Source organism: Arvicanthis niloticus, chromosome 7, assembly GCF_011762505.2.
Source record: "Arvicanthis niloticus isolate mArvNil1 chromosome 7, mArvNil1.pat.X, whole genome shotgun sequence".
NCBI classification, from domain to species: domain Eukaryota; kingdom Metazoa; phylum Chordata; class Mammalia; order Rodentia; family Muridae; genus Arvicanthis; species Arvicanthis niloticus.
Window position 1 is genome coordinate 7,044,429 of NC_047664.1, and position 26,688 is coordinate 7,071,116.

Consider the following 26,688-nt stretch of genomic DNA (forward strand, 5'->3'; position numbering starts at 1 on the left):
TTCCATGACAGAAGGAACTTGATAATGGGCATTATCAAACCTGTTACCCACAACCCCAATGTTATCCTCAGTTACCCTTGTTTCATTTGGTTTGTTTTAAATAGCACCGGCCTCCTCCTTGAAGAATTCACCTCAAACAATTCATGCATGTTCTTCATCTTGGGTGCAGAGAAGGAAACCCAAGTTCATCTATAGCCTGTGTCTTCTAATATTGTTTTTTGGTTGTTTTTATCCTATGATAAAAACTCCACATATGATCTCTACAACAGATGGGCCAATGAAAGTATCCCCTATGAATCTGACTAGAGTTGCAGGGGACACTGGAAAGGCAGAAGGAGAACTAACTGTGGTGTTTTAGGAAGTATCTTCAATGAACTTTAATCTTCTTTGTAAAAAAGAAAGGGACATTGGAATATGTGTCCAGCAGCATCACTGACATCAAAGCTGTCTCCCATGTTCCCTGCCTAGACGCCTGGAATCTGCCCTGTGTCTTCCCCAGTCCTGCAGTAAATTCATCTTCAAAGGCAGCAAGTACTGGTCATTCTGATGATTCTGTGCCAGGAAGGCTCTGGAATCTGTCCTTCTATTTCTAGTTTCATTAATCCCATCTCTTCCAACATTACCAAGATGACTCTTCATTTACATGCCATTTCCACTTGACCGGTGTCAGTTTTCTATCTCACCGAGACAATAAGTAACAAATAGACCTCTAAGAATCTCTGTGTTTTTACTCTCCAACACACTCCTGATACCCTTAGGTGCTGCAGACAGGCAGCTTTCAGTAAGTGCATATCTTCATAGATCTACCATGCTTTCCTTCAAGGGAATATCCATGAAAGCAGCCACACAGAGATTATCATGGGGATACAGCTAAAACATAGTGAACCACAAATCTGCAAACATGCAGCATGTCCTATAGAGTCCCAGGGCACTCTGACAAAGTATGAGTTCTGCTAGTGGGAAACATCATCCCAGATGCAGAGAGTCAATCAATTAATGTGAGTCCTGCTGTCTGTCTAAGCTCTTTCATTAAAGCCATTTCAATCCAACCTTGAATATGGGTCATTAGCCTAAGATACCCCCAAAGAGGCTCCTTGTTATTCTGTAGTAAGATTCTAGAACATTTTCTTCTTTGGTCAAATGTCTATATTCTTTCTCTCTAGGATACCAAATTAGACTTTTCCTTTTCATGTTACGTTATGATGAATCATTATATACTAGACATAACTTAATGGGGAAGGTGGGGAGGAAGAGAATCTGGGGTTCAAAGTCCCTTGAAAATCTAAGTCCCATAGACCGATTGAAAAGTTCAAGTTCCAAAAATTATATACTTACCCCAAAGTTTGTAGCAGCAAAACGGTCAGAGGCAGAAACCTGCACATTAGTGGAGACAGTTGTATGAGCATAGAAGGCATTGATGTTCGCCAGCAGGGCACTCATGACTGCAGGGACACCCGGGCACATGTACTTAGAAGACAGACATGAAAAGTGCCTGAAACATTAAAAAAAAAAAGCAAGACATACAGTGCTTTTAAAATGGAAGCTAATCCATACACCAGCCCACCTTCTCATGTTAGCATTACATCATTCCTCAACTCCATCTATGGAAAAGAGTGAAAGCTCCCATGGTCTCTGATTGGAAAAACAGACACATTCAACCTCTTAGAAATTTTGCATTCACACCTGTGAAGTAGTGTAATCAGAAGGAGACTTTTCATGGGGTTAAAGGCAGTCTCTTTGAATGATATGGGTGCTGTATGCTCACTGGCAAAGCACAATTTCTACAAATATCCAGCATTTTGGAGCAACGGCAGGGGGCACAGGGTCACCCTCACTCCCCAACCCTGCCTTTAATTATTTATGAGCCTACGATGCTGTATGATCATTTGATTCTGTCTACTCCCCACTTTGCCCTCTATTTTGCAGCAGGAAGCCCCACTTTCATTCACACTGGCACAGCATCCCTCATCAACTTCACACATGACTTAAGTTGCACATCTGAGGTTTCCCAGGCTTGAAGGGCCTCCATCAGCCATTCTGTTTTCTAAGCACCTTGTTACAGACAGGATTCAATTAGACAAATAACTGAATTATGCCAGGCTTGAGCACAAAGACTCTCAATTGAAACCTTGACTAAGAGAATCATTTATAATATCAAAAGCACCGAGTGTTGCTGTTCTGTTTCTTCTCTCAACGAAACCTGTCTCTTGTGAACTCTATCAAAACATTGACAAGCTGAAAGTGTCTCTTGTTATCAATGTGGAAGATAAAATATGCATAGCAGGAAGGATCTTCATATGTAATTTGACCCCATTTGCTCAAATATTTTAGTAATTTATCCCCCATCAAGGCCCCTCGAATTCTGTGTTATTGAATGCCCAAATAAGCCGTATGTACATAAGGTTATATCATGAATGGCATCCTACAAAACAGGCCAGTGTCAGTTCTGAAAATTGTGGGCTTGTTCAGCTCAGAGCTGGGCTGAATTTCTACTTCTTTTTTTCCATGCGATTAGCTGATGAAAGTAGGTTAAAGTTATGGTCCTTGAGAATCAGAATTGACAATGTCCTAAGACCTATATGATGCCTGCCATTTAACCCTAGAACTGTAAATGCATTTATGTTTTTAAATTATTATCTCTAAGCTTATTAAAATTAATTAACGCCCACCAAGAATACCACAAATGAGTGGCAGTGATATGGCTGAGTGGGTAATGGCATTTGGTGCCATACCTCACAAGCTTTAACTCCATCCCTGGAAGCCTGATGGTGCAAGTAAATCTGATTACTTTAAATTGTCCTCTGACCTCTACACAGAGACGCTGTGGCACACACATGAATTCCCACACATATTTATATGCACATATGCCCACACACAAAATAAATAAAATTCAAAAATTTAAACATGAATACTGTAGCAATGAAATATTATAAAAATATTTCATATATCTCTTATAAGACTAGAACTTTACTATACCTCACAGAATAATAACATATCTTGAAGTCATATGAGACATAAGGCTGCTATACTACTGTGTACTCTGCCCATTTGTTTAACTTGCTTTTAAGAAAACACTGTAACAGTCAATCTTACTTGCCTTGACGTTACCATGTAATCAACTTTTACAACCTATGTAGTGGCATATTTTCCCAGCAAGTTGGGAGGAGCTAAGGTGGAAGGAGTAAGGAAAGTAAGAGGAGGTGTAAGTGGAGAAAGAGGAGGAGCAGGAGAGAGAGATGTAGGATCGGTGAAGAACCACACATGTATCAAGAGCAGTCCTGGGTAACAACTTATATCTAGGTTAGTTAATTGGTTAACACTTTCAGTTGTGTGGGCATCTTGTTAATTGAACATTATCAAACATATAAAACCTTTGGTTAATCTTTAAACATTAGAGTCTCATTTCTACTGGGTACCTTATGGATGGCGGGATGGTCTGGGCTCAGCCCAGCCTTGTGAAGGCAGCGTGGAAGATTGGCAGAGCCATCTCCCACACTGGCGTCTCATGGGTGGCAGGGCCGGTGTCTCTGGCTGCCTGAGTTGGCCACCTGAGCCACTGACCTGAGCCGAGCAACAGCGAGAATACACCACCACAATACACCACTGCTGCTCGAGGCCTAAGGCCTTGTCTAGTCCGGAAGATTGCAGCTGATTAAGAACAAGCAAGATCAGTTGTGGACGATTTAAATAATTACTTCAACAAACCTAAGCTAAAGCATAGCTGTAATCTTAAATTATGTACTCTTTCATGCCCCTGACCCAGGACAATGCATTTGTACTGTTTGCTGAAAGCTTCAAATACTGAGGTTAAGAGCAATCTTCTAAAATGAGTATCTTCCATAATGTTTTTACATAGTGGTTGATAAACAATGACATTTGAAATACAGTGTGATATCTGGGTCACTTGGGGCTCAGTTGGAGTCAATGACTTAATCCCTTGTAAAACTGTTAAAGATTGCTGTAATATATTCCATTCCTTCCCCACGTGATGCTCTCTGTGATGTTTGGTAAGAGAAGGAAAAAAAGCCCTTTGTTAGGGAATACAGAAACAGACATACAGAAACAGAAAGACAATCACATGGCACTCTTACAGTCAGACATACTTGAACACACACAGACATAGTCACACAATGAACAGACATACAGGGACAGACACACACAGGTAAAGGCACAAGAACAGAGTGAAAAGACAGCCTTCAAGCAGGCACAGGTTCACACTCAGAGAGAGGACAGAAAACACAGACAGCATGAAGTAGATAATTCAATCTACACTCATTTTTGTCTACATGATACCAAAAAAATGCTTTTATATTTTTCTTTAATGTAAAACTAATGCATTATTGGTGACTTGGAGTTAATTACTAATGCATTTAATCCTCAGAATACCACAAATCATAAAAAACTATTTTAAGAAGAAATTTTAAAACCTCAAAGTGAGGCCCTCATGTTCCTCCTTGACCCACAAATTTTGTAAAATTAGATTTTTAAGACCCTAATCATAAGGTAAAAATTATAGAATATTAAATGCCTAAATATGGCAATTTGGGAACTGATAAACAAAAATATCTAGGACGAAGCAGAGGAATGATATCTCAAGCAATTACCAAAATAAACTTCATCAAAACACTGAAGCTGGAAGAGTGTCATTTTTAAATGGAGGACATCACAAGAGTAACCTGGTTCTTGGTTTCAAAATAAGATAGCCAGGCAGCAAAACAGTTCACTAGGTGAGCTTGCATTTAGTATACAATACAAGCCTGATGACCTGAGTACAATCCCCAGAACCCACATGGTAGAAGAGAAGAACCAACTCAAGTTACCTGCTGACCTCCAGACACGTGGCATAACAAGCACTCTTGTGATAGAGTAAAATGTAATAAAAATGAAAACAAACCCATACAACCAGATTGCTCAGGCTTTAATTTTGTTAACTGTCTCCTGCAGCAGGTATGAGTGGGTCACAGTTTAAAAGAGATAAGACTAGGGTACAAGATATAGCCCCAAAGGTCAAATCTACAAGCAGGGAAAAGAACAGTCAGAAGGGAGGGGCTTAGGCTGAGAGGCCAGGTGGAGACCAAGAAAGAATGAAGAGCTTGGAGTCCATGGATATTTAGAACAACAGATATTTAGAAGATGAGCCTCAAGTATGCTTTAGTCACCAGCAGTGAGTCAACTTGCAGAACTGCATGGACCCAGACATGCTACAGATGTACAAGCAACTGTGAGACAAACATGAACCAGATACATAGTACCATAAGCCACAGAGTAAGAACACAATCAGCATAGCCTGCAGAGGCTTAGACAAGATGCCTTGAAATGACACTGGGAATGAGAAAGAAATAGCTCGGGATGAGATGGTACAAACCAAGACACAGTGAAGACACAATAGAGTACAGTCAACCCTCCCCTGTTAGAGAATTCCTGACCAGTACGTCTGAGGGTTTATGTGGAGTTCTGTACTATGTTAGGTCAAGTACATCTTCATTGGTCAGAGGACTTTATCAAATAAAACTCAAATTCTCACAAAGTAAATGTAAGTTAAAAAGTCATTTCCCAGAAGCTATAACTCTTCTACATGAAAAGGAAGCAGCAGCAGCGGATCAATGCTTTTAAGAGATTGCTTTTCATGAAAGATTTTAAGAGGATGTGTTGGAGAAAAGTAAAGGGAAAAAAGGAGTTCAATAGAAAGAAGTTATTTGAGGTTCTCAGCTTTTTTCCGTGTGTATGCATGCATGCGTGCATGCGTGCGTGCGTGTGTGTGAATTATGCTGTAGTGAATGTACCATGCAGACAGACTTGTTTCCTCATGACATCTAGTCAAAGAGCAGGAGTGGAAGATGTCTCTCAATACATTGACTTCACTTCCTTAGGGCCACGTTCCTCTCCTTTTCGGGTTGTACACTGTGGCTGCATCTGTGTGTCTGCAGTTCTGTTGTCTTTACTGAGATCTTATTTAATACAGAGATTTCCTACACCCAGGGATGGACCGATGTTTGTCTTTTTGTTTTGTTTTTTGTTTTTGTTTGTTTCCCTAATGAAAACAAGGCAATAGGAGCTGGAGGCATTTGCACAGAGTTACAGTAGACAAGATAAGTGCTCAGTTTCCTTTACAGGACAGTTGATCATTACATCCAATCACTTCAGGAGCATTTGGCCATGGTAGGTGATGGTAATGTTTTAATGCTGTGATGACAACGGCACTCCATCATCGCTCTGCTGAGAGCACTGTTTTAAATCATCCAGAACATTAGGCAGGAATTCATCTCAAAGAACTGACAGAAATATCCAATTCTCTGATTAATACTGGAATGAGGCAATTTCTGGGGTCTGATGGGCACTAGCTAGAGAGGCACAGAAGTCACTCTCTAAATCTTACAGAAGGTTCCAAAAGGACCAGAAAAGGAACTCAAATCCTTTCAGCCCTGGAAAACAAGAGTGCCAATCAATGACTTCTGGCACCAAGGACCAACTTACCCTAGCTTTGAGGCAGCTGGCTGGACTAAGAAACACTCAGTTTCAGACCAGTGTCTTAGCTCTTAAGTATTAGTTGGCCAAGAGGAAGAGGGATAACATGTCTGATGCCACTCACTTCATGTCTCTGCAGCAGAGAAATGGGCCTAGCTATTTCCCGGAAGGGCTGTGCATCAGACTCTACTCCATGGTAACTGCCTCCAGAGGCAGGCATGTCTTTTCTCATTTACCACACCTACTCCCTCTATACACATCAAAGAGGATACAACTTCTAAAGTGCAGTACTGTGCAGAAGGGGATGGGCAATGGGCTCTGAAACTCATTAGAGGGAAAGGTGAGAGAAGGCTGGAAAAAGGCAGACTCCAGAGATGCAGTCTGATACTGTGTGTATTGCTTTCAGCAAGATAAAGCTCAACAGGTTTTGGTGGATAGGAACTAACCCCAGATCCTTGGCAAGAGCAGGCGGCTGGCGCTCTTATCCACTGAGCCATCTTTCCAGCCACACTAGACTTGAAGCCAAGTGGAGGCGAGAGCCATTCCTTCTGGAGTTCAAACAGCTGTGGCCTAAATCTGAGCTCTATGAGGAGAGATATTTCTATGAGGAAATTGTTTCTCTGAGTTGACAGTGTAAGGAGGTGAGGTCTTTGAGAGTTGCAAAGATAGAGATTGGTGTTATCATGATTGACCCAACAGTAGCTTTTAAAACAGTGTCCTAGAGAGATCCTGCCATACTGAAAACACTCTGAGAACACAGCAAGAAGACAGTCTTCCATGAACAAGAAAATGCTCCTCCCAAGACAACCTTGGACTTCACTGTCTTATTAACTTGTGGGAAACAAACCCATGTTGTTTATAAGCTATCCAGTTTGTGGCATTTTGTTATAGTCAGATTCATAGGCTAAAGGCATCCTGCCTAGATGCATAGAGAACATCTGCTGAACAGATGAATTATGCATTCTAGAATGCCAGACCTAGATCAAGGCCTTGGCTTCTTATTCAATGCTGTGCCCTTTGTTTCTGCAACAGTTCACTCTCTGACAGACACCGAAGAAAAGGTTGACATCAACAAAGAAGTCAGTTGCCCAATATTCTCCTTAGAAGGCCTGCATGTGGCTTTAGAAGCTGAAACAGACCAGGTTTAAGGTAAACCCCCAATGGTTCTGGTCTACAGATGAGTTTTTGACAGCAAGACTGAGGCACAAGTCATAGAGTCACAGAAAAAAGCCATGACCCAAAACTTTTTCTCAGTTGGCATCACAGAGGAAGACCCTAGTTCAGCACAATCTCACATTTCAAGCACAGCTTTGGCTTTCTTTTTCAATGAAATAAAGACTCATTAAACAGTTAAGTATGTAACAAATTCTATAAATTTATGTAAATTTACATTGTGCAAATTTGAATTATGTGAACTGGAGCATTGATTCAGGTTGTAAAATGCCTGATGGATAAGATAAACATCTGAGTCCTTAGCTCCAGAGCCCACTTTATGCTAGGTGGGACAGCACACATCTGTAATCCTGGACATGGGGAGGTCAAGAAGGCAGATCCCCTGAGCTCATTGGCCAGCCAGTATAGACAGCAGGAGAGCTCTAGTTTCAGAAAGAAAACTTTGTCCCAAAATCCATGGTAGACAGTGACAGAGGAAGACACCTAGAAGGGACCATTGGCCTCCACATATATGCATACAGACATTTACATACATACCCGGACTAATACATACACTACAATACCAATCATCTCCATACCTAAAATGAAATTACATTTATGTTCTTAGAGGTATTAGAACATTATAAGGAAAAATTTGTACACTTACACAAGGAATATCAAGGTACACTATTGTGATGTAAATAGTTTGTATGCCTGACCCCTAGAAGCAATCCATATGGAGGAATGTGCTCCTTAAACAGATGGAACAGAACTTTCCTCTTACTGCTGAAAACTGGAAAGGTTCTTTTGTTGTGGATTGATGGCTGTACTTTCCACACATAAGCACAGAGTCTTCAAGTACCTGATTGTTCACTTGTTTTGGTAGGAGAACTATAATCTCTGTTCCCATGAATGTTCCAGAGCAAAGGGTACAGTTTTATTTAACAGATGAAATGATAAACTGTCCCTGATAGGACATAGCCTGTGGTGAAGGGGAGTATGTTTACAGTCAGCAGGATGTAGGCAACAGGACTGGCAAGCTGAGTCTTAAAGCTCATGTCATTTACCAGCAGAACAGAGTCTACCTTCTCTCTATTCTGAGAACTACTCAAGAGAAAAATCTAATGACACACTCAGAGTCTGACTAATAGCCAGCTCCTCTCACTTATCCATCAAGTCTAACCTCAAAAGAAACAGGAATGTACCTAAGAGAAACCAATCAGTTTCCATTAGGAAGAAGATAATGAAGCAATGGAGCAATGTGGCTAAGCATACATCCCATAAGTATCAACAGAGACTTCTAGGAAAAGTCAAAATTAAGCCATTTTGTCCCTTTTCAAACTTGTGTGTGTGCTAGGCCAATGGGATATGCCTTCTTCTTTAAAGCACAGCAGCTCAACTTTGTGACTTTTAAGCTTTCTAAAAATATGTGTATTTTCTATTTGTGTGTGTTTTGCCTGCATGTATGTATGTGTACCATGTGTATGGAGGCCAGAAGACAGTGACAGATTCCATGGAAGTAGAGTTGTAGACAGCTGTAAGTCATCATGTGGGTGCTGAGAACTAGACTTAGCTCCTCTGGAAAAGCGGCCAATACTCTTGAGAACCAGCCTGACTCCCAGGAGCTATCACCACCAGGATCTCAGGATCACAGAATCACAGAGACAGCAGGATTCTGAGGAGTTCTGACACAACCAAGATAACAGGACACACACAGGCTCCAGTCAGAGACAGTGAGTGAAGGTAGCACTAGAAATAACCAGATGGCAAAAGGCAACAGAAACCAAAGTAACTTGGCATCATTAGAACTTAGTTCTCCCACCATAGCAAGTCCTGAATACCCCATGACACCAGAAAAGCAAGAGTCAGATTCAAAACCACTTATTATGATGATGATAGAGGACTTTAAGAAGAACATACATAACTCCCTCAAAGAAATACAGTAGAACACGTGTATACAGAGGAAACACAAAAATCCCTTAAAGAATTACAAGAAAACACAACCAAACAGGTGAAAGAATTGAACAAAACCATTCAGGACATAAAAATGAAAGGAGAAGCAATGAAGAAATCACAAAGGAAGACTATCCAGGAGATAAAATCCTAGAAAAGAGATCAGGAGTCATAGACACAAGTATCACCAACAGAATACAAGAGATAGAAGAGAGAATCTCAGGTACAGAAGATACCACAGAAAACATTGACACAACAGTCAAAGAAAATACAAAACGCAAAAAATTCCTAACCCAAAACATCCAGGACACAATGAGAAGACTAAACCTCAGGATAATAGGTATAGAAGAGAGCAAAGATTCTCCAATTAAAGGGCCAGTAAACACCTTCAACAAAATTATAGAGGAAAACTTCCCTAACCTAAAAAAAAAGAAATGTCCATGAACATACAAGAAGCCTACAGAACTCCAAATAGACTAGACCAGAAAAGAAATTTCTCCCATCACATAATAATCAAAATGTCAAACATACAAAACAAAGAAAAAATACTAAAAGCAGTAAGGGAAACAGGTCAAGTAACATATAAAGGCAGACCTATCAGAATTACACCAGACTTCTCACCAGAGACTATAAAAGCCAGCAGATCCTGGACAGATGTCATATAGATCCCAAGAGAACACAAATGTCAGCCCAGGCTACTATATCCAGCAAAACTCTCGATTACCATAGATGGAAAAACCAAGATATTCCATGACAAAACCAAGTTTACACAGTATCTTTCCACAAATCCAGCCCTACAAAGGATAATAGATGGAAAATTTCAACACAAGGAGGGAAACCACAACCTAGAAAAAGCAAGAAAGTAATCTTTTTCAACAAACTCAAAAGAACGTAGCCACACAAACATAACTCCACCTCTAATAACAAAAATAACAGGAAAAAAATCACTTTTCCTTAATATCTTTTAACATCAATGGACTCAATTTCCGAATAAAAAAAAACATAGACTAATGGACTGGATACATAAATAGAACCCAACATTTTCCTGCATACAGGAAATGCACCTCAGTGACAAAGACAGACACTACCCCAGAATAAAAGGCTGGAAAACAATTTTCAAGCAAATAATCCCAAGAAATAAGCTGGAGTAGCCATTCTAATATCAATAAAAATTATTTTCAACCAAAAGTTATCAAGAAAGATAAGGATGGACACTTCATACTCGTCAAAGGAAAAATCAACCAATATGAACTCTCAATTCTGAACATCTATGCTCCAAATGCAAGGGTACCCACATTCATAAAAGAAACTTTACTAAAGCTCAAAGCACACATTGCACCTCACACAATAATAGTGGGAGACTTCAACACCCTACTCTCATCAATGGACAGATCATGAAAACAGAAACTAAATCTATAGGAAATTAGCTTACATTTCTGGTACAGAAATAGTATTTTGGAAGCATGGGTAAACTACCTCTGAAAAATATTTTTAACCCCCAACAATACCTGTCAGTATCTGAAAGTTTATTTTCAATTATAAAGGATCAGTGTGGTTTGCACCGAATTTCAATACAACTTACAGTGTGACAGAGTCACAGACATCAATTTCATTAAACTCATCTTTTCTCCTTTATTTACTTTTGGAAATTGAAGATCTCCAATACCCAAAGATAGATGAGGAGAAAGTGAATTTCAAAAATAATGTCGGTAGAAACCTCTACTTCTGGTTCCTTCTATTGCAGAATTCAAGTCATATCAAAGCTACTCACTGTACTATATTTCTTAAATATAAGTATAGTTTTTAACTGTGCTGATATATTGACATACAATTATAGGCATGTACCTATCTATAAAACCAATTAATTTCTAGCACCAATCATGTAGATCAGTAATATGAGCAAGCAAAGAGTCTGTACCTTAGGAATTATTAGATTGTCAAGCAATACATTTTTTCTTCTGTCATGGTAATGGCAAATTTTGTATTGCCAAAGCAAAATCTGTCCTCAACAATATTAATGAGAAAAAGTGTGCAGTAGGCACCTCCTCCCATATATAGTTTTTAAATAAGCTGGAAAAAGGCTTAGTGAGTAAAGGCAGTAGCTGACAAACTCAGTAATCCAAGTTTGATTCCCCAAGACTACATGGGGGAAGGAGAAAACTCATTCCAACAGTTGTCCTGTGACCTCAATACATTTACCATAGGCTGTAGCCCTCTAGTCAACTCTGAACAGAAAAAGTTTGAGCAGGAGCTGAGCTAGATACTCAGTGGATAGGCGCACTCATTGCTTTTGCAGAAGATCTGGGTTCCGTTCTCAGGACCCACATGGTGGCTCACAGTAACTATAACTCCAGTTCCAAGGGATCTGATAATCTCTTCTGGCTTCTATGGTACAGAGAGAGAGAGAGAGAGAGAGAGAGAGAGAGAGAGAGAGAGAGAGAGAGAGAGAGAGAGAGAGAGGAGGGAGAAGAGAGAAACAGAGAGAGAGGAAGAAGGAGGAAGAAGAGGAGGAGGAGAGAGAGAGAAACAGAGAGAGAGAGATTTTAAAAAGAAACACAAAAACCAAAAAGGCTTTAAACACCATGGCATGGGATAAAATATCAAAGTCACCGACTCCCTACAGCTGCTAGAATGCAGACTAGATCACCCTGACAGTGAGTCTCTGCTGCAAGATGTGGGCAGGAGAAGTGGGTGGCCATCAGTCAAAGAGATAAAACCTGAGTTTCTAGATTGTGGAGGAAGCCTCTATTTTGTGACCTCTTCGACTTCTTGTATGTCTAAAAGTGTGATCATTATTATTCAGCACCAGGGCATTATATAAATTGGAAAGATACAGCATTTACCAATGTGTATGTTCATGCAAATGTATGTAGATGTCGGTTAGATGTCAGTGTCTGTGTACGTAGAGACCAGAGTTAGATGTCTGGTATGTTCTACAATCCCCCTCCACTTTAGTTTCTAAGACAAGATTTTTCACTAAACCAGAACTCTCAAGTTGACTGGACTGGCTGGCCACTGAGTCCCAGAGATTGTCTTACCTCCACTTTTCCTGCACTAGGGTTACAGGTGCTATATAGAGCTGCAATGCCTATTAACTCTCTAACGTGGGTGCTGGGGATTTGAAGTCAGGCACCTGCGTATGTGCAGCAATACTTTAACCACTAGATCATCTTCTCGGTATTTCAGTATTCTAAACATGCATTCATTCTTAAATAGTTCTCTTCTAGAGCCATGGCTGGTAAGTAAATGCTATGAAGGCTATAGTTTGGTGAAGGGCATTGATTTTGCTTCAAATTACATACGATGGTTAGTTTTGTTAACTTAAACTAACCTAGAATCACCTGAAAAGAGAGTCTCAGTAAGTTTCTGTAGACAGTGGGATTGCTCTGTAGAAAACTGTCTTAGTGTAACTGATGTGAAAGACCTAATCTACTGTGAATGGCACCATGCCTTAGGCAGGAGCTCCTGGACTATGAAGACTTGAGAGATCAAGCTGAGCACAAGCACATGAACACACACGCATCCATTCTGTCTCTGCTCTTAACTGTGGCTGCAACCTCCCACCTCAAACTCTCGTTGCCTTGACTTTCTTGTAGGACTGAAATCTGAATTTGTGAGCTAAACTAACCCTTTCTCCCCTAAGCTGTTTTCTTATCAGCATTTTATCACAGCAACAGAAATGAAATTAGGACAAAATCGATCATTTCTATAAATAGATTTGATTGATCATCCAGGGCCTCAACCATTTATTTTACATGAGAATACGACCTTGGTGCTAACATTTGCAGTTATATTAGAATATGCCTATAAACACTGCAATATTATACATTGTACATAGATGATAAACTAAACACACGTAGAAACAGAGCAGGCATGAAACTATCCACCATGGAGAATAAGAGGTCCAATTCTAATCCCCCGTGATACACCTCTTAGGATCAGGTGTTTGTGTAAACCAACTTACTATCCCAGTCATACAGCAGTGAGGTCTCTCAGAACTTCAGACATTGTTGCTTTATTCATAACAGCAATAATGCACACACTGAAGGAAGAGCTCAGCCTTTTCTAAGAGGCTACAATGACCCTTTGTGTTTCAGATGTTAACAACTGGGTTGCTAATCATGGGAATGCCGAGGCTTTGCTTTCCTCGGACACCAAAAAGATGTTCATGCATTACGTCAAACTGTTGGTCCCTGATCTGAAAATATCTGGGTCACTGGGTCTCAGGTGGGAATTTCTAAGTCTCCCATGCTACTGATATTAGTGAAGGGTTCCCATTCCCAATGTGGAACAAAGGTGAGACGGTAGTAATGGTGAGTTCTATGATAGTATCTTACTGCTGCACTTGGCAACATATGCACAGTGTAAAGGAATTCATTTTGATGGCTTTCATTTGGGCTAGAAGAATTATGAGATCCAGATAAATGGCCACCAGGTAAGAGTACTCTCCAACAGGTTTGACATCTGGAGTTTGAGTTCCAGAAACCCATACAGTGCAATGAGAGAACAGATTCTTAAAACTTGCCCTTTGACCTCCACAGATAAACTATATAGAAGGTATATGCACATGCGCGCACACACACACACACACACACACACACACACACACACACACACGGTATAAATAAATAAATGTAAAAAAATTAAAGACTTCGGGCAGTGGTGGCGCACGCCTTTAATCCCAGCACTTGGGAGGCAGAGGTAGGTGGATTTCTGAGTTCGAGGCCAGCCTGGTCTACAGAGTGAGTTCCAGGACAGCCAGGGCTACCCAGAGAAAACTTGTCTTGAAAAAAACCAAAAAAAAAAAAAAAAAGTGTTAAAAAAATTAAAGACTTGAGATAAAGGTTCACTTTTCTTTCCATTGGATTTAACTGAGATTTATGGCCACTCCATTATCCTACAGTACTTACGTCATAGCTTGATAAATGGACTCAACCCCATAACGCATGGCAAATTCATCCACTATTTCTTGAGAAGCATCATCAAAGAAAACCTTCCAGGCTTCATCGCCTTTGACCTCTGGTATTTTCACGCTGCCATTAGACTTCACTTCTGTCAGGTAATGGAACAGGTTCTGAAAGCAGACAGTTTGTAGTTGCTTAGAGACTCCTTAGGACAGGGTATATATAGACCCTTGGCTGAGTGCAAGAGAAAGAGAACACTGAGCACAAGCAGAAATTCATTTGTTTTCTTTTTATTTGACTGTGGATGTGAGCTGCTACATCAAGTTCTTAACTCCTTGACTTCATGGTGGTGATCAATTATAACATGTAATTATGAGCCATTTCTTTTTCTCTTCTAAAATGCTTTGTGTCAGGCATTTTATCACAGCCACAGGAATGGAACTAGGAGAGCCACCTTGCTGATGTCTTTCCTATTGGGAAAGTGCTCTGTCCTCTCCCAGAGTATAGGGCAAGGGGCATTCCTCAGCTCCATCTCATCCTTGTGGATATTTGAAAAAGTGTAATTTTCATCCAAGAAGGTCTTAGTGACACTTCTTATCTCCCCAGTGCAGAGCTTGAGGTGGCCCATGGCAGGTGGTCAATGCATGTACACCAAGGAACAGATAGCTGGAAGGTTGGTCCTCTGTCTCCTGCCTTGAGCGTTCATTCCGAATTCCCACTAAAGGGACAGTTTTCCACTGGGTTTTCTCACCTCAGCATACCACTTGTGACCACAGGCTCCACAAGCCCCTGTTCCCACAGGCAGTCTGAACTCCACAAACCCCAATCTATGATTTTTCAAAATCCAATGCTTGTTTTGTGATTCATAATATCCCTGTCCCCCTGCACCAAGTCTTACTTTTGATGAAGTTTGTTTTGGCATTTACCTCATGTAAACAAGTGTATTGTATATGGTATGGCGCAACCTTCTCTTCTCCCTTTATCTCCACATTGATTTTTAGTCGGATGGCTCCAGACACAGCTGACTTATCTGTCCGTTTCTCTGAGGAAAAGCAAAATGTCCTTGGTCAGTTATTTCAGCAACAGTGTAATTCTAATGCAAGTTCCCCATATACTAGCTCACCACAACCATAAATACTTGCACTGGGCCCATCCAAGACTGGGCCTATCAGCAATCAGTCACGCAAAGGAGAGGGGCTCATCCCTACCTTTTGTCTGTGAACTATTGGCTGTTCAGAGACACCAGGAGAGAGAGGAACCACTGTCTCTAGTTTTGTACTCAATGCAGAGCCCTGCAAAGGCTAGAGTCAAACACACGAGCACATGGACTATGCAGATTAATCTCAGTGAGTCACAAAACAAAACAGACATGACCACGAAAGAGAGATATGTGTGTGGGAGTGCATGTTGACAGGGATGATAAGCTGGCAGGCGAAAGTGGTCTGTATGTTTCACATACATGTGCAAAATTGTTTAAAAACAAATTTATGGGCTAGAGAAGTGGTTCGGTGGTTAAAAACACTTGCTGTTCTTGAAGAGGATCTGGCTTTGTTGCCCACATGGCAGCTCACAACCATCTTTAACTCCAGTTTCAGTGCCCTCTTCTTGCCTCCATGGGTACCAAGCATATCATATGTATCCATATGTAGATGAAACACTCATATATATAAAATAAAAATAATGGCTCTTTAAAAACAAATTAATTTATGAAACAAATTATTATAAATAATTTATACATTACATATATTTTTATACATATTTCTTATATATAACATAATATATAAATATTATATGTTTATGTTATATATAAATTTTAAAAACAAATTTATTAACGAAAAAATATAAATTAGCCAAATACATGTACATACACAAACATATGCATATACATATGCATGCATACACATCTGTACACACTCTCACACAGATGCATACATATACATGCATTAATACACACACACAGAAGCTCACTACAGAACATCTTTTTCTATGTCATGTGACTAAGTAACCATGAACCCCACAGAAAACACTCGCCTGTTGTGCTGTTGTAATTGTTAAACTGCCTGTGGAGGGTTCGGACAGAATATCAAAGAAAGCCCTGCCCTTAGACAGTAAAATTAAATTCATCGTGTGGCAATTACAAGCAAGTTAATCAGAGCATAAAATCATGAGGAAAGTGTTTCATTTGAAAATTTCTTCTCAGCATCTTCTTGCTCTTTTTGTACTTCAAAAGATGAACCAAATTCTGGCTAGCAGCAAGATGAAAGCAGTTTTTATATAGTCTTTCTACAGCTTGTGTTTATTTATAAATGTCATATTAATTATTTGGATGGAATAAAAATACAATCAGTTTATTCAACAATTTGAGTTAGGGGGGAAATATCCCACACCTATTAGAACTTTGAGAGGAACAGAGTCACAATTTTCCTAGAATATGACTATGGATTGGGAAGCCAAGATTGACACACATTTCACAGAGGAGATGGATGGAGGAAAGGTGACATTTATAAGAAAAAATAGTATTTAAAGAAAATAGTAGTTTACTGATAAAGACTTCTTCAATAAGCCTGCTTCCTAAACTTATCTGTGTCATTTTCTTTTTCAGAATTATTTATTTTATGTGAGTACACTGTAGCTGTCTTCAGACACACCAGAAGAGGACACCATATCCCATTACAGATGGCTGTGAGCCACCATGTGGTTGCTAAGAATTGAACTCAGGGCCTCTGGAAGAGCAGTCAGTGCTCTTAACGCCTGAGCCATCTCTCCAGCCCCACATATCTGTGTTTTTAGTCACATAAGATTGTGAAGCTTGTCTTCGCTGCTTGGGACCCTACTTGACTTTCTCATCCTTGCTGACTAGCAGGAATGAGTTATGAAAATTCTTTCTTTAGCAGCACAGAATCATTAGGGTTTTGCCCACCCAATCCTGTTGTTTTGTTCAAGACCAGGCAGGGATTGAACTAAGGGCCTCATAGTTGTGAGGAGATCTACCACTAAGCTACATCCCCAGCCAGTTTTTCACATCTTAATTCAAGACAGGTCCTCATTGGCCAGGCAGGACTTGGTCTAGTGATCCGCCTGTCTCTGTCTTCTGAGGAAATAAAGTGACAATTTTGGCCTACCAGACCTGGCTGGGAGAGCTTATACTTTAAACATATATAGAGTTCTAAGCTAGCAGTAAGTCAAATACAAAGCCTGAGTTACCTTGCCAACCACCTCGTTTTAGAGCTGCCAGGAAACCTAGAGCTAAGGCTATCCCCCAAATCCAGGAGCCACTGACTCTGACTGAACACACAAGGCTTTGGGGCAAGCATTGCTTTGTGTGGTAGAGTGAATTCCAAGTGAAGAGCAAGGAGAAGATTTACACAAAGGACATAGTAAATTATTTGTGAGGGTTGAACACACTTAGGGATTTTACACAGAGCTAAGAAATGCAAACTAATTCCACCTCTCTCTGGACCTCCCTCCTTTCCTGTCTCTTTCCCTCATTCCCTTCCTGGAGGCAAACATCAGAAGTGAAAGAATCCCCTGAGCAACTGAAGGTGCTGAAGGCAAAGCTTCCTATACGCCATCGCAGCACATGCTTCTTTCACAGTTTAAAGGGTAGGTCCACATCAAAGATGGCAGCCAGTCAACCAAATATCACACCCAAGTTCCCCAGCAAACTGTCTATACCCAAGTATGTATCATCCAAAGAATAAAACACATAAATCTCTGTCTGATATATAACTTTATGCTTTAGCTCAATACAATAGTATTCAGTTATAAAAAAAATGAAAAAGCAAGATTCCAATTAAAATATGATTTTTGAGTATTACATAGGAAATTGGAGGTTTTCTTCCTTTTACATCTCTGGTTCATATGTAAAATTATTTAATAATTTAAAAAAAAGTGGGAGTTTTAACTTAGTTTCTAGTTTAGATTCCAATAATGAGAAGGACCAATGTTCTTTAATTAAGATTCTTCAACTATTTTCAGTAATGAGCTTCCAGTGTAGCTGAATCATCTGTGTTTAGATTAAGTTAAATTTCCTGTTTAAGTTGTTACATAATTTCGAGTTTTATTAACTCAATGAGATTTCATTTTGACAACTTTTATATTACTAAAGTTTGTGGAATGTTTTAAGCCAATATCTTGTAAGTAGATACAGTACACTGTGAACCTAAGTGATAATTCTTTGTAGCCCTGCGGCTATGTCAGTTTCTGTTGGACTCGTGACCAACTAGTCCTCAAAAATTTAATTTATCTTTCCCCAGGATGTCATTAAGCAATCTTTTAATCATATCTTTTATGGGAGATAACTATAGATTGGTAATATTATTCAGTCGTCAGTACAGACCCTAGGTTATTCTTCAATTCAAGTAAAAGACAAATTCAAAAGTCTTAGTCCTGTTTCTATAATAAAGTTCATTTAAATGTCACGTCAGCTAAACTGATTGATAGCTTCATGCTAAAGCCACATCAATCCTCCTTGGCTTTGCTAATGAATGCCCAATTTTATATCACCATTTGAAAGAAATTCCAACTACATAAATTTTTGCTTTTGAATTTGTTTTTAAATATTTATTTTTAATTTATGTGCATGTGTCTGTGTGAATGTATGCTGTACATGCGTGGTTGTCTATGGAGTTCAGAAAAGGGTATCACATACCCCTAAAGCTAAAGTTACAGGTAGTTTTGAGCCACTTGACATAGGTGCTAGGAACTAAAGCTGGGTCCTATGGAAGAGTAGAAAATGCTGCTAACTGATGATCCACCATCCGGCCTTTCAACTACATATTTACTGGTAAATTTTCATTAAAGAACAGAATAAGTTAAAAAAAAAAAACAGTCCCAAATTCTCCAAACATTAGACAAGTATCTCTGAAGTTGTATATTATGAATCTAAAATCAATAGTGGTGTAAAACTTTCTCTGAGAAGATGTTCAGTTGATTCTTTGAGGTTTTTATTTTCATCTCGGATTTAATTTTTTTCAATAATACTACATTTCAATTGATAATCACCCTTCATTGCTAATGAAACTAACCCAACTAAGAGGTCAACAGAATGATCTTCAAAGGAATTCAACTTTCAGCTATAAGAGAATATAATCCATGCCACAGATACTCTTGAATTTTAACTCATTTTTAAGTTGGTATAAAAAATTAATCACCTAAATTGTACCAGACATCCATCTCTCCACTCAGAGTCCTGACTTCGACAATCGTCTGTCCCAGAAAGTCATCCGACTCCTTCTTGAAGTGTTGCTTAACTCTAGATTTAATGTCGTCATCTTCATCCCATACTCTGACCTTGATTCGATCTGTCGAGTTATGACACTCACTGAAAATAAATGTGCACAGGTCAGTGACTGCTGGCTCTATAGCAATAAAGGGTACATGGTGCTGGAAGCCGACTGTGAGCCTGAATAATTTATAAAGAGATATCCATTGAGTTATAAATGAAGATTCCCCTTTCAGTCATGGGTGTTGCAGGTACCTAATGCAGGTAGATGGGAGAAAGGTGTGATTAGCTAAACAAATAGGCAAATTTCTATCCTGTTCCAGTCAATTGCCTGTAGCTGAGACAGCAGAGTCAAGCATGCAATAAAAATCTTGGTTGAGCTGTTTTCATGTTTTCTACTTGCAAATTTTTTGGACAATATATCTACATCCTAGAAAGTCCTCACTAAAAAACTAACTTTATTGCCACAGACGTTCAGAAATTGGTCAGAGTATGAAATGATGGCAGGGTTCTAGGCAAGTATGTGACTGATCATTAGGTTCTGTCTTCTGTGAGAAAAAAACCTAAGATGAATTACAAGGAGGAATGATAAACTTTGGGCTGCTGGCTTCATGGATTCCAGTCTTTGGTGGCCCTATTGCTTTGTGCATATTCCACAGCATCACTCTGTGGAAGATTTTGGACAGGGTACTCAGTTAAGAGAGGCCGAGCATCACTCTGTGGAGGATGCAGGGAAAGGGGTACTCAGTTAAGAGAGGCTGAGCATTACTCTGTGGAGGATGCAGGATAAGGGGTACTCAGTTAAGAGAGGCCGAGCATCACTCTGTGCAGCATGTAGGGCAGGGATACTCGGTTAAGACATGCTAGGAAGCAGAGGCAGAGAAAAGGCAGAGAAGAAGAGAGAAAATGGCAGAGAGAGAAAGATGGGGGATAAGAACTAGCTTCTAAAGGCACGGCTTCATTGGGTAGTTTCCACTCAGGCCTGACATTCTATTAAGAACAATCCCTTCAACTATAAGCTCACTGATAATCTGATGATACTACTGTTCCCATGATCCAATGGCTTCCCAATAGAGCTGCTGGCTGGAGATCAAGTCCCCATGGGCCTCAAACCTTCTCATTGACATATGTCATAGCTAAACCACAGTGCCCAGTATATACAGAAGATACTGTGAAATCAAACTTGATTTTAAAAATCCCTGTGATTTAAGAACAGCCTGTATGCTTTAGTCTGTCACTGATATCCCTATTTCCTTCGTCACCTTTTGTTGATGAAAGCTATTCAGTACTTCCCACAGGTGTGTAATTGGTCTTTCTCGGCTATATTTTGTGAACTTTCCTCCCATCCTTCTCTGTGACTAACCATTCTTTGAGAATCAGTTAGTCACTCACTCTGGATCACTTTGCCTAGAGCTTGTTAAGTGAGGTAGCAGGTTTAACCCTGTGCTTCCTGACTCTCAGCGTCTAGTCCTTCTTGTATAGGAACCTTTAACCTGGGGTTTATGGGTGAGTTCTGGGCATCCCTGATTTTATATTTGATAACAAAAATGAAACTATTCCAATTTTCCCCTAAATTTTATTGCAACAAATCACAGCAGTATTTCGTCACTAATAAAATGACTGGTATTTATATATATAACATTCAGAGTGTAAGGAAACTTAAAATATTACTTCAATTTATACTGTACTAAAACTGTATTACAATATAATTGATCTATTTTTCTGTTTGTATATTTTACTTAATGCATTAAATATGCACTTAACTTAGGAAAGCATCCATGTCTTTACTGGACTACAAGGTGAGCTCGAGGGGCAACATTTACTTAACAATTCCTGACAGTGTCATGTGCTTCCTTTTTAATTTTAATTTTATTTATTTACTTATTTTTGTGTTTGAGATTGTTATAAAATTTGAGGTCTGATTAGCATTTGGTCTTCTAGACCAGAGATGTAGATGTTCGCTGTGGGCAGAACACTGTACATGAACTGAAATGGTTCATTGGGAATTAGCCCAACTCAGTTCCTAACTCTTTTGCATGTCTTATTATACAGTGATTTTTTTTTTAGATAGCAAGTTATAGGTTAGCTGCTTATCTGGGAAGAGGATTTTTTTTTGGTTTTTTGTTTGTTTGTTTGTTTGCTTGCTTGCTTCTTTTTTATGTAGCTGCTGCTCAGAAATTTACCAAAAACTCTCTTAAGCTTTAAGAAATTTCATTACCCACATGAAGACCATTTATGATGGAGGCATGCACCTACACAGTCAACACATGAAAGTCTTTTAGACTTACAGGGAAGCTGCAGTTCTGCCAGAGAGCTTTATTGTACCTCCCAGAATCCCTCCTGCTTCACGTCATTATGACACTACATTTTCACAGCTAGTATATCCTCCCCACCTTTCTCATTTTTCTCATTATGCTGGACAGCACCATACTTTTTCTGAGATATATTTCTTTCTTTTCTTTCTTTTTTTTCTTTTTCTTTTTCTTTTTTTTTGCAACTGACTTGAACCATTTGTTTCACACTTATAGCTTTATCCTTTATTTTTTTAAAAAAACCCACCAAACACTTTTAATGATATTTGGATGGTCTCAATTTATTATTTATTGTTCCATTATACTGGACTACACAAGGCTATTTTCACGCAAGTGCATATAATGTATGTTGAGCACATTGGCCTCTCTTTCCCCGTGCTGACAGTCCCTTCTTCCCCTGCCCCTCCTGTTTGTTCCCCTAAATAGTCTCACTTCTTCCTTCATGTCATATACATATACATCTGTACAAAATCTGGAAAGCACACAGGAGAGAAAACATGTGGTTAGAATAACTGTTCTGAAGTCTGTGGTGCTTCCCACTGGATTTCACACTTTTTCTATCAATTCTATTATTCTGCACTTATCTACCGCGAACACAAACCAGCAACAGGATTAAAGCCAGAAAAACAATGAGCTTTCTATCCTGTTTCATGACTCACGTGTTTGTTCCACGATGGTTATTTTAAAGCGTGAAGGAGCTACAGGCAATAAACCTAAAATGTGCAGTTAACCTTGTGGAGGAGATGACAGGGCAGAGCTTAAATATTTTAATCACCACCAGACAGAGAGCTAAGGCCTTTGGAGGCACCAGAGCAGAACAGCTGGCCCAGATGTGCTTGATATTCCAATAAAGTACCAGTTGAGACATTTGAAATAATTTAAGATGTATTATGTTTTTAGAAATGATTTCACTTTCAAATATGTTATGGTAGATCAGCACTCACATTAGAGACAGCCAGACTATGGGGAGAGGGGCAAGGGGTAGGCTGACAGAGAGAGGCCACCTCTGCTTGCATCCTGCCATGTAACTTGGCTGAGAACATTGCAATATGGAGCACTGTAAGACTGAACAAACTGGCTGCTCAGTTATTCATAGGTGTGTGTGTGTGTGTTTGTGTGTGTATGTGTGTGTGTGTGCATGTGTGTAAGAGCAGAAGATTCTAAGTACAACTTCAGAGATCAAATGTTGCCTGTTGCTCCAGGACATTTTAACACCTTCCTTCCTCCGGTTTCTTAGACCTAAGAACAGTGATCTTACGGACAATGATGAAATGTTTAGTGGCAAATATCAAATTAAAAGTAATTCATTCTCTTCCTTCACCTGAGGCTGCTGAGCATCAGGTAGAAGAAGACAAATTAAGACAGTAGGTTCAATAGTGAAGAGGTACAATTTTTAGGCTTATGTAATTGCATTCGTATAAAATGGTCTTGGAGCTCATTTCCTGGAAGTCTGATGGTTTGTCTGGCTTTGGCTGCAAGTAAAGTGATCCTGACTTGCTGAACTCACAGCAACAGGAAGAGCACAGACCTATACTTCCTGGAATAACCCACATTCTTTTGCTGTCACTTGATACAATCCTATCCAAAGGAGCAGAGAGTCTATGCAGATGCATAGTATAACTCAGGATCTAGAGGTGAATGGGTAGAGTGTATTCCCCATGAAAGAAATGCCAAGGCTGCTGAATTGCTTGACTAAGAAACTTCTTCAGATATATGACGGAAAAAGTCTGCGTATATTTGTTCAGCAGGATTATGTGCTGTGAAGCAGCATGCATGATTGTTCCCAGGCTTACTTTTTACTTAGTGAGAAGGTTTGAATTGTTTTCCCTTCTTTCTCTACAGATGTCCGCTGGGAGTATGGGAAGGTACCATTAATTTAGGACACAAGATTTGCGATGAACTTACCTAAATGCTTATAAATACCCAAGACTAGACCTGGAAATACCCGCAATGAAGTAGACTTCATTTTGAGATGACCTATCTCAGCAGAGGGGTGCACACTGGTGTCACTAGTAAGTCTCAGAGTAGGAAAGTTGAATACAGATGCTGAGTACTCAGAGATGGGTTAAAGCACCTTGTTTGTTTTAACCCATCCTTCCTCTCCTAATGTTTCTGATTGCCTGCTACTGTCTTCACTCTGCAGTTGAGGAGAGATGCCTGACTCAGCAAAGAGGACACAACTCCTAAAGTGAAGTACAGCTGTGCAGTAGAGGGTGGGCAATAGGCTGTGGAACTCAGAGGAGAGAGTGACAGCAGCCATCTGGGGCTGCCTCCGCTGCTTTCCCATTTCATTCCAGGTTATCAGTATGAACTAACTTTACAAAGACTTGAAACCAACACCAGAAAAACGGGGATGGGTCCATTGAGGTTTTACATTGTTCCTAAAAGGAACATATCTGGAATTCATGTTGAAATAAACTCATACTGTTTTTGAACAGAGGTTCTTACGTATCCCAGGCTAGCTTTAAGTTCATGATTGTAATATACATTATATTGATACAATTTTCTGTGCTGTTTTATCTCAATGAAAAGCTGACTGAGAGGAATTGTGCCCATCCCCACTGCAGACCCAAGCATATACATGTCAAGTATCCTTCAAAGACCCACCCAGGATCGGGTTGGCCCCATGGCTCTGTAATGGGAGACAGAAAAACAGAACAGATCAAGACTAAAAGCACTGTAACTCTGAGAACAGCTAACAGGTGAGCTATTTCTACAAGCGGTTACCATTGTTTATTTCATAGTATGAAAACACCTGCCTAGGGAAAAAAAAAAGTTGGGAGCTCTGAACTTGAAACTCCAGCACAACTGTTTTAAGGCCTCCCCAGTCTTTTCTGCTGGATGAGTATGGTCCTCAGTTGAATGATGTCATCTCCATCAGTTGCTATTTCCTCTTTTGCTTTGAAGTCTCATCTAAGGGGACACTCAGCTCCACCTGGGACTCTAGCTTGGAATGCCAGAAGGCTGCCTCCTATATTGATTCTCTGCTCTCTATTTCTAAGCCTGGATTTGAGAATATTGCCTTTTGTTTGGCCTGTCAATCAGGCTGCTGCAGTGGCCTCTGCTGGGTGCTTTGAGTCCTTCCTTGGGTGCTGCACTGTGTATTTACTGCTCTTCCCTGAGACTCACTGTTTATTCTTCCACGTTTCCTTGTTTATATACTTAATATACTCACACATTGAGAAGTGGAAACATGCCTAGCATAGGTCATCCTCTGATCTTACAACACTTATGTAGCTGAGAACAATCTTATGATTCTCCTTCCCTCTAGTGGTTTGAATAAGTTTGGCCCCCATAGACTCATGCAGAACTCTCGGCTCCTTCTCTAGTACTATGTATGCCTGCCTGCATGCTGCCATGCTTCCTGCTATGATGGACTAAACTCCTGAATCTGTAACTCAGCCCCAATTAAATGTTTGCTTTTATAACAGTTGCCTTGGTCATGGTGTCTGTTCACAGCAATGGAAACCCTACCTAAGTCTTTTCCGCCACTGCTACTCCCGAGTGCTAAGGTAACAGGTTTCATCAAGGAGACCAGTTTATGCAGTGCTCAGAACTGAATCTAGGTCTCTCTGGATGCCAGGTGAGCTCTCTGCCAACTGAGCCACACCCCATCCGCATAGCTTTTTTGATTAAGCCACCATGGAAGCTTGGTGGGAAAATACAAGCCTGAGTCTAATTTGGGTTCTGGCAACTGTCGAAGCCATCATTTGCCAATACATGTACCACTCAGGATTAAGTCAGAAATTCCAACGGAATAAAGTATCAAAAGATTAACAGTACAAAAATCTAGAAAGATATTTACTAATATCTTAAACAATTAAGATAAATTGATGGCAACTGTTTATGTTTCTTAAGGTTGGTTTAGCCTGTGAAGCTTCATCTATACTTATGATCTGATTCATTACTTTGACTCTCAAAGGTTTGCATTTCATGGAAATAAGGATACATAATGAAGAGAATTTGAAAACAAGAGAAATATTACATACAAAACAAAAACATCTTCCATGTAGAACAAGGAGGGAAGCATGACTTTAATAAACTTGAGCCTTTGTGGCGATTTGCAATCTGCCTAGGTAGCTAGCCAGAGCTTCCTGCTTATTTTTAAGTTTATGAATTTGCCTCCTTTTAGCAATAGAAAATAAAATATTTTTGTTGCAAAAACTCTTTATTAAAACTGAACCAAGAGAATTGCTCTGCATTTTCCCTGTAGTTAAAAATAATACCCTCCCTAAAGAGTGAGGTTAATTTCCAGCTTTACATGTTTTAATTATTAAAATCAGGACTGGTGTTGCTCACTAGGGCATAATGCGTTTTATATTAAACACACATATGCACTTGCGCATGTGCACAAACACACACAGAGAGACCGCAACACACACTAGGCACACACATTTCTTGACAGGTATCTTAGTTAGGATTACTACTGCTGTGATGAAACACCAGAACCAAAAGGCAAAGTGAGGAGGAAAGAATATATTTGGCTTACTCTTCCGTACTGTAGTCCATCACTGAAGGAAGCCAGGGCAGTAAGTCACACAAGGCAGGAACCCAGAGGCAGGAGCTGATGCAGAGACCAGACCTTGAAGGGGCGCTGTTTACTGGTTTGCTCACGTAGCTTGTTCGGCTGCTTTCTTATAGAACCCAGGACCATCAGCCCAGAGAGAGCACCAACAAC

The 26,688-nt window shown here is 39.8% G+C and overlaps 1 protein-coding gene across 2 annotated transcripts in view; it reads right to left on the reverse strand.

Moving 5' to 3' along the window:
- Positions 1-26,688, reverse strand: part of Unc13c (unc-13 homolog C) — a 478,076-nt gene that overhangs the window by 201,796 nt on the left and 249,592 nt on the right. For both annotated transcript variants that reach the window (XM_076937868.1, XM_076937867.1), the window contains exons 10-13: positions 19,628-19,797; positions 15,401-15,516; positions 14,481-14,644; positions 1,336-1,492 (exon numbers count right to left, since the gene is read on the reverse strand). In XM_076937868.1, the coding sequence (XP_076793983.1) occupies positions 1,336-1,492; positions 14,481-14,644; positions 15,401-15,516; positions 19,628-19,797 (607 nt within the window). The remainder of the gene's footprint in view (positions 1-1,335; positions 1,493-14,480; positions 14,645-15,400; positions 15,517-19,627; positions 19,798-26,688) is intronic.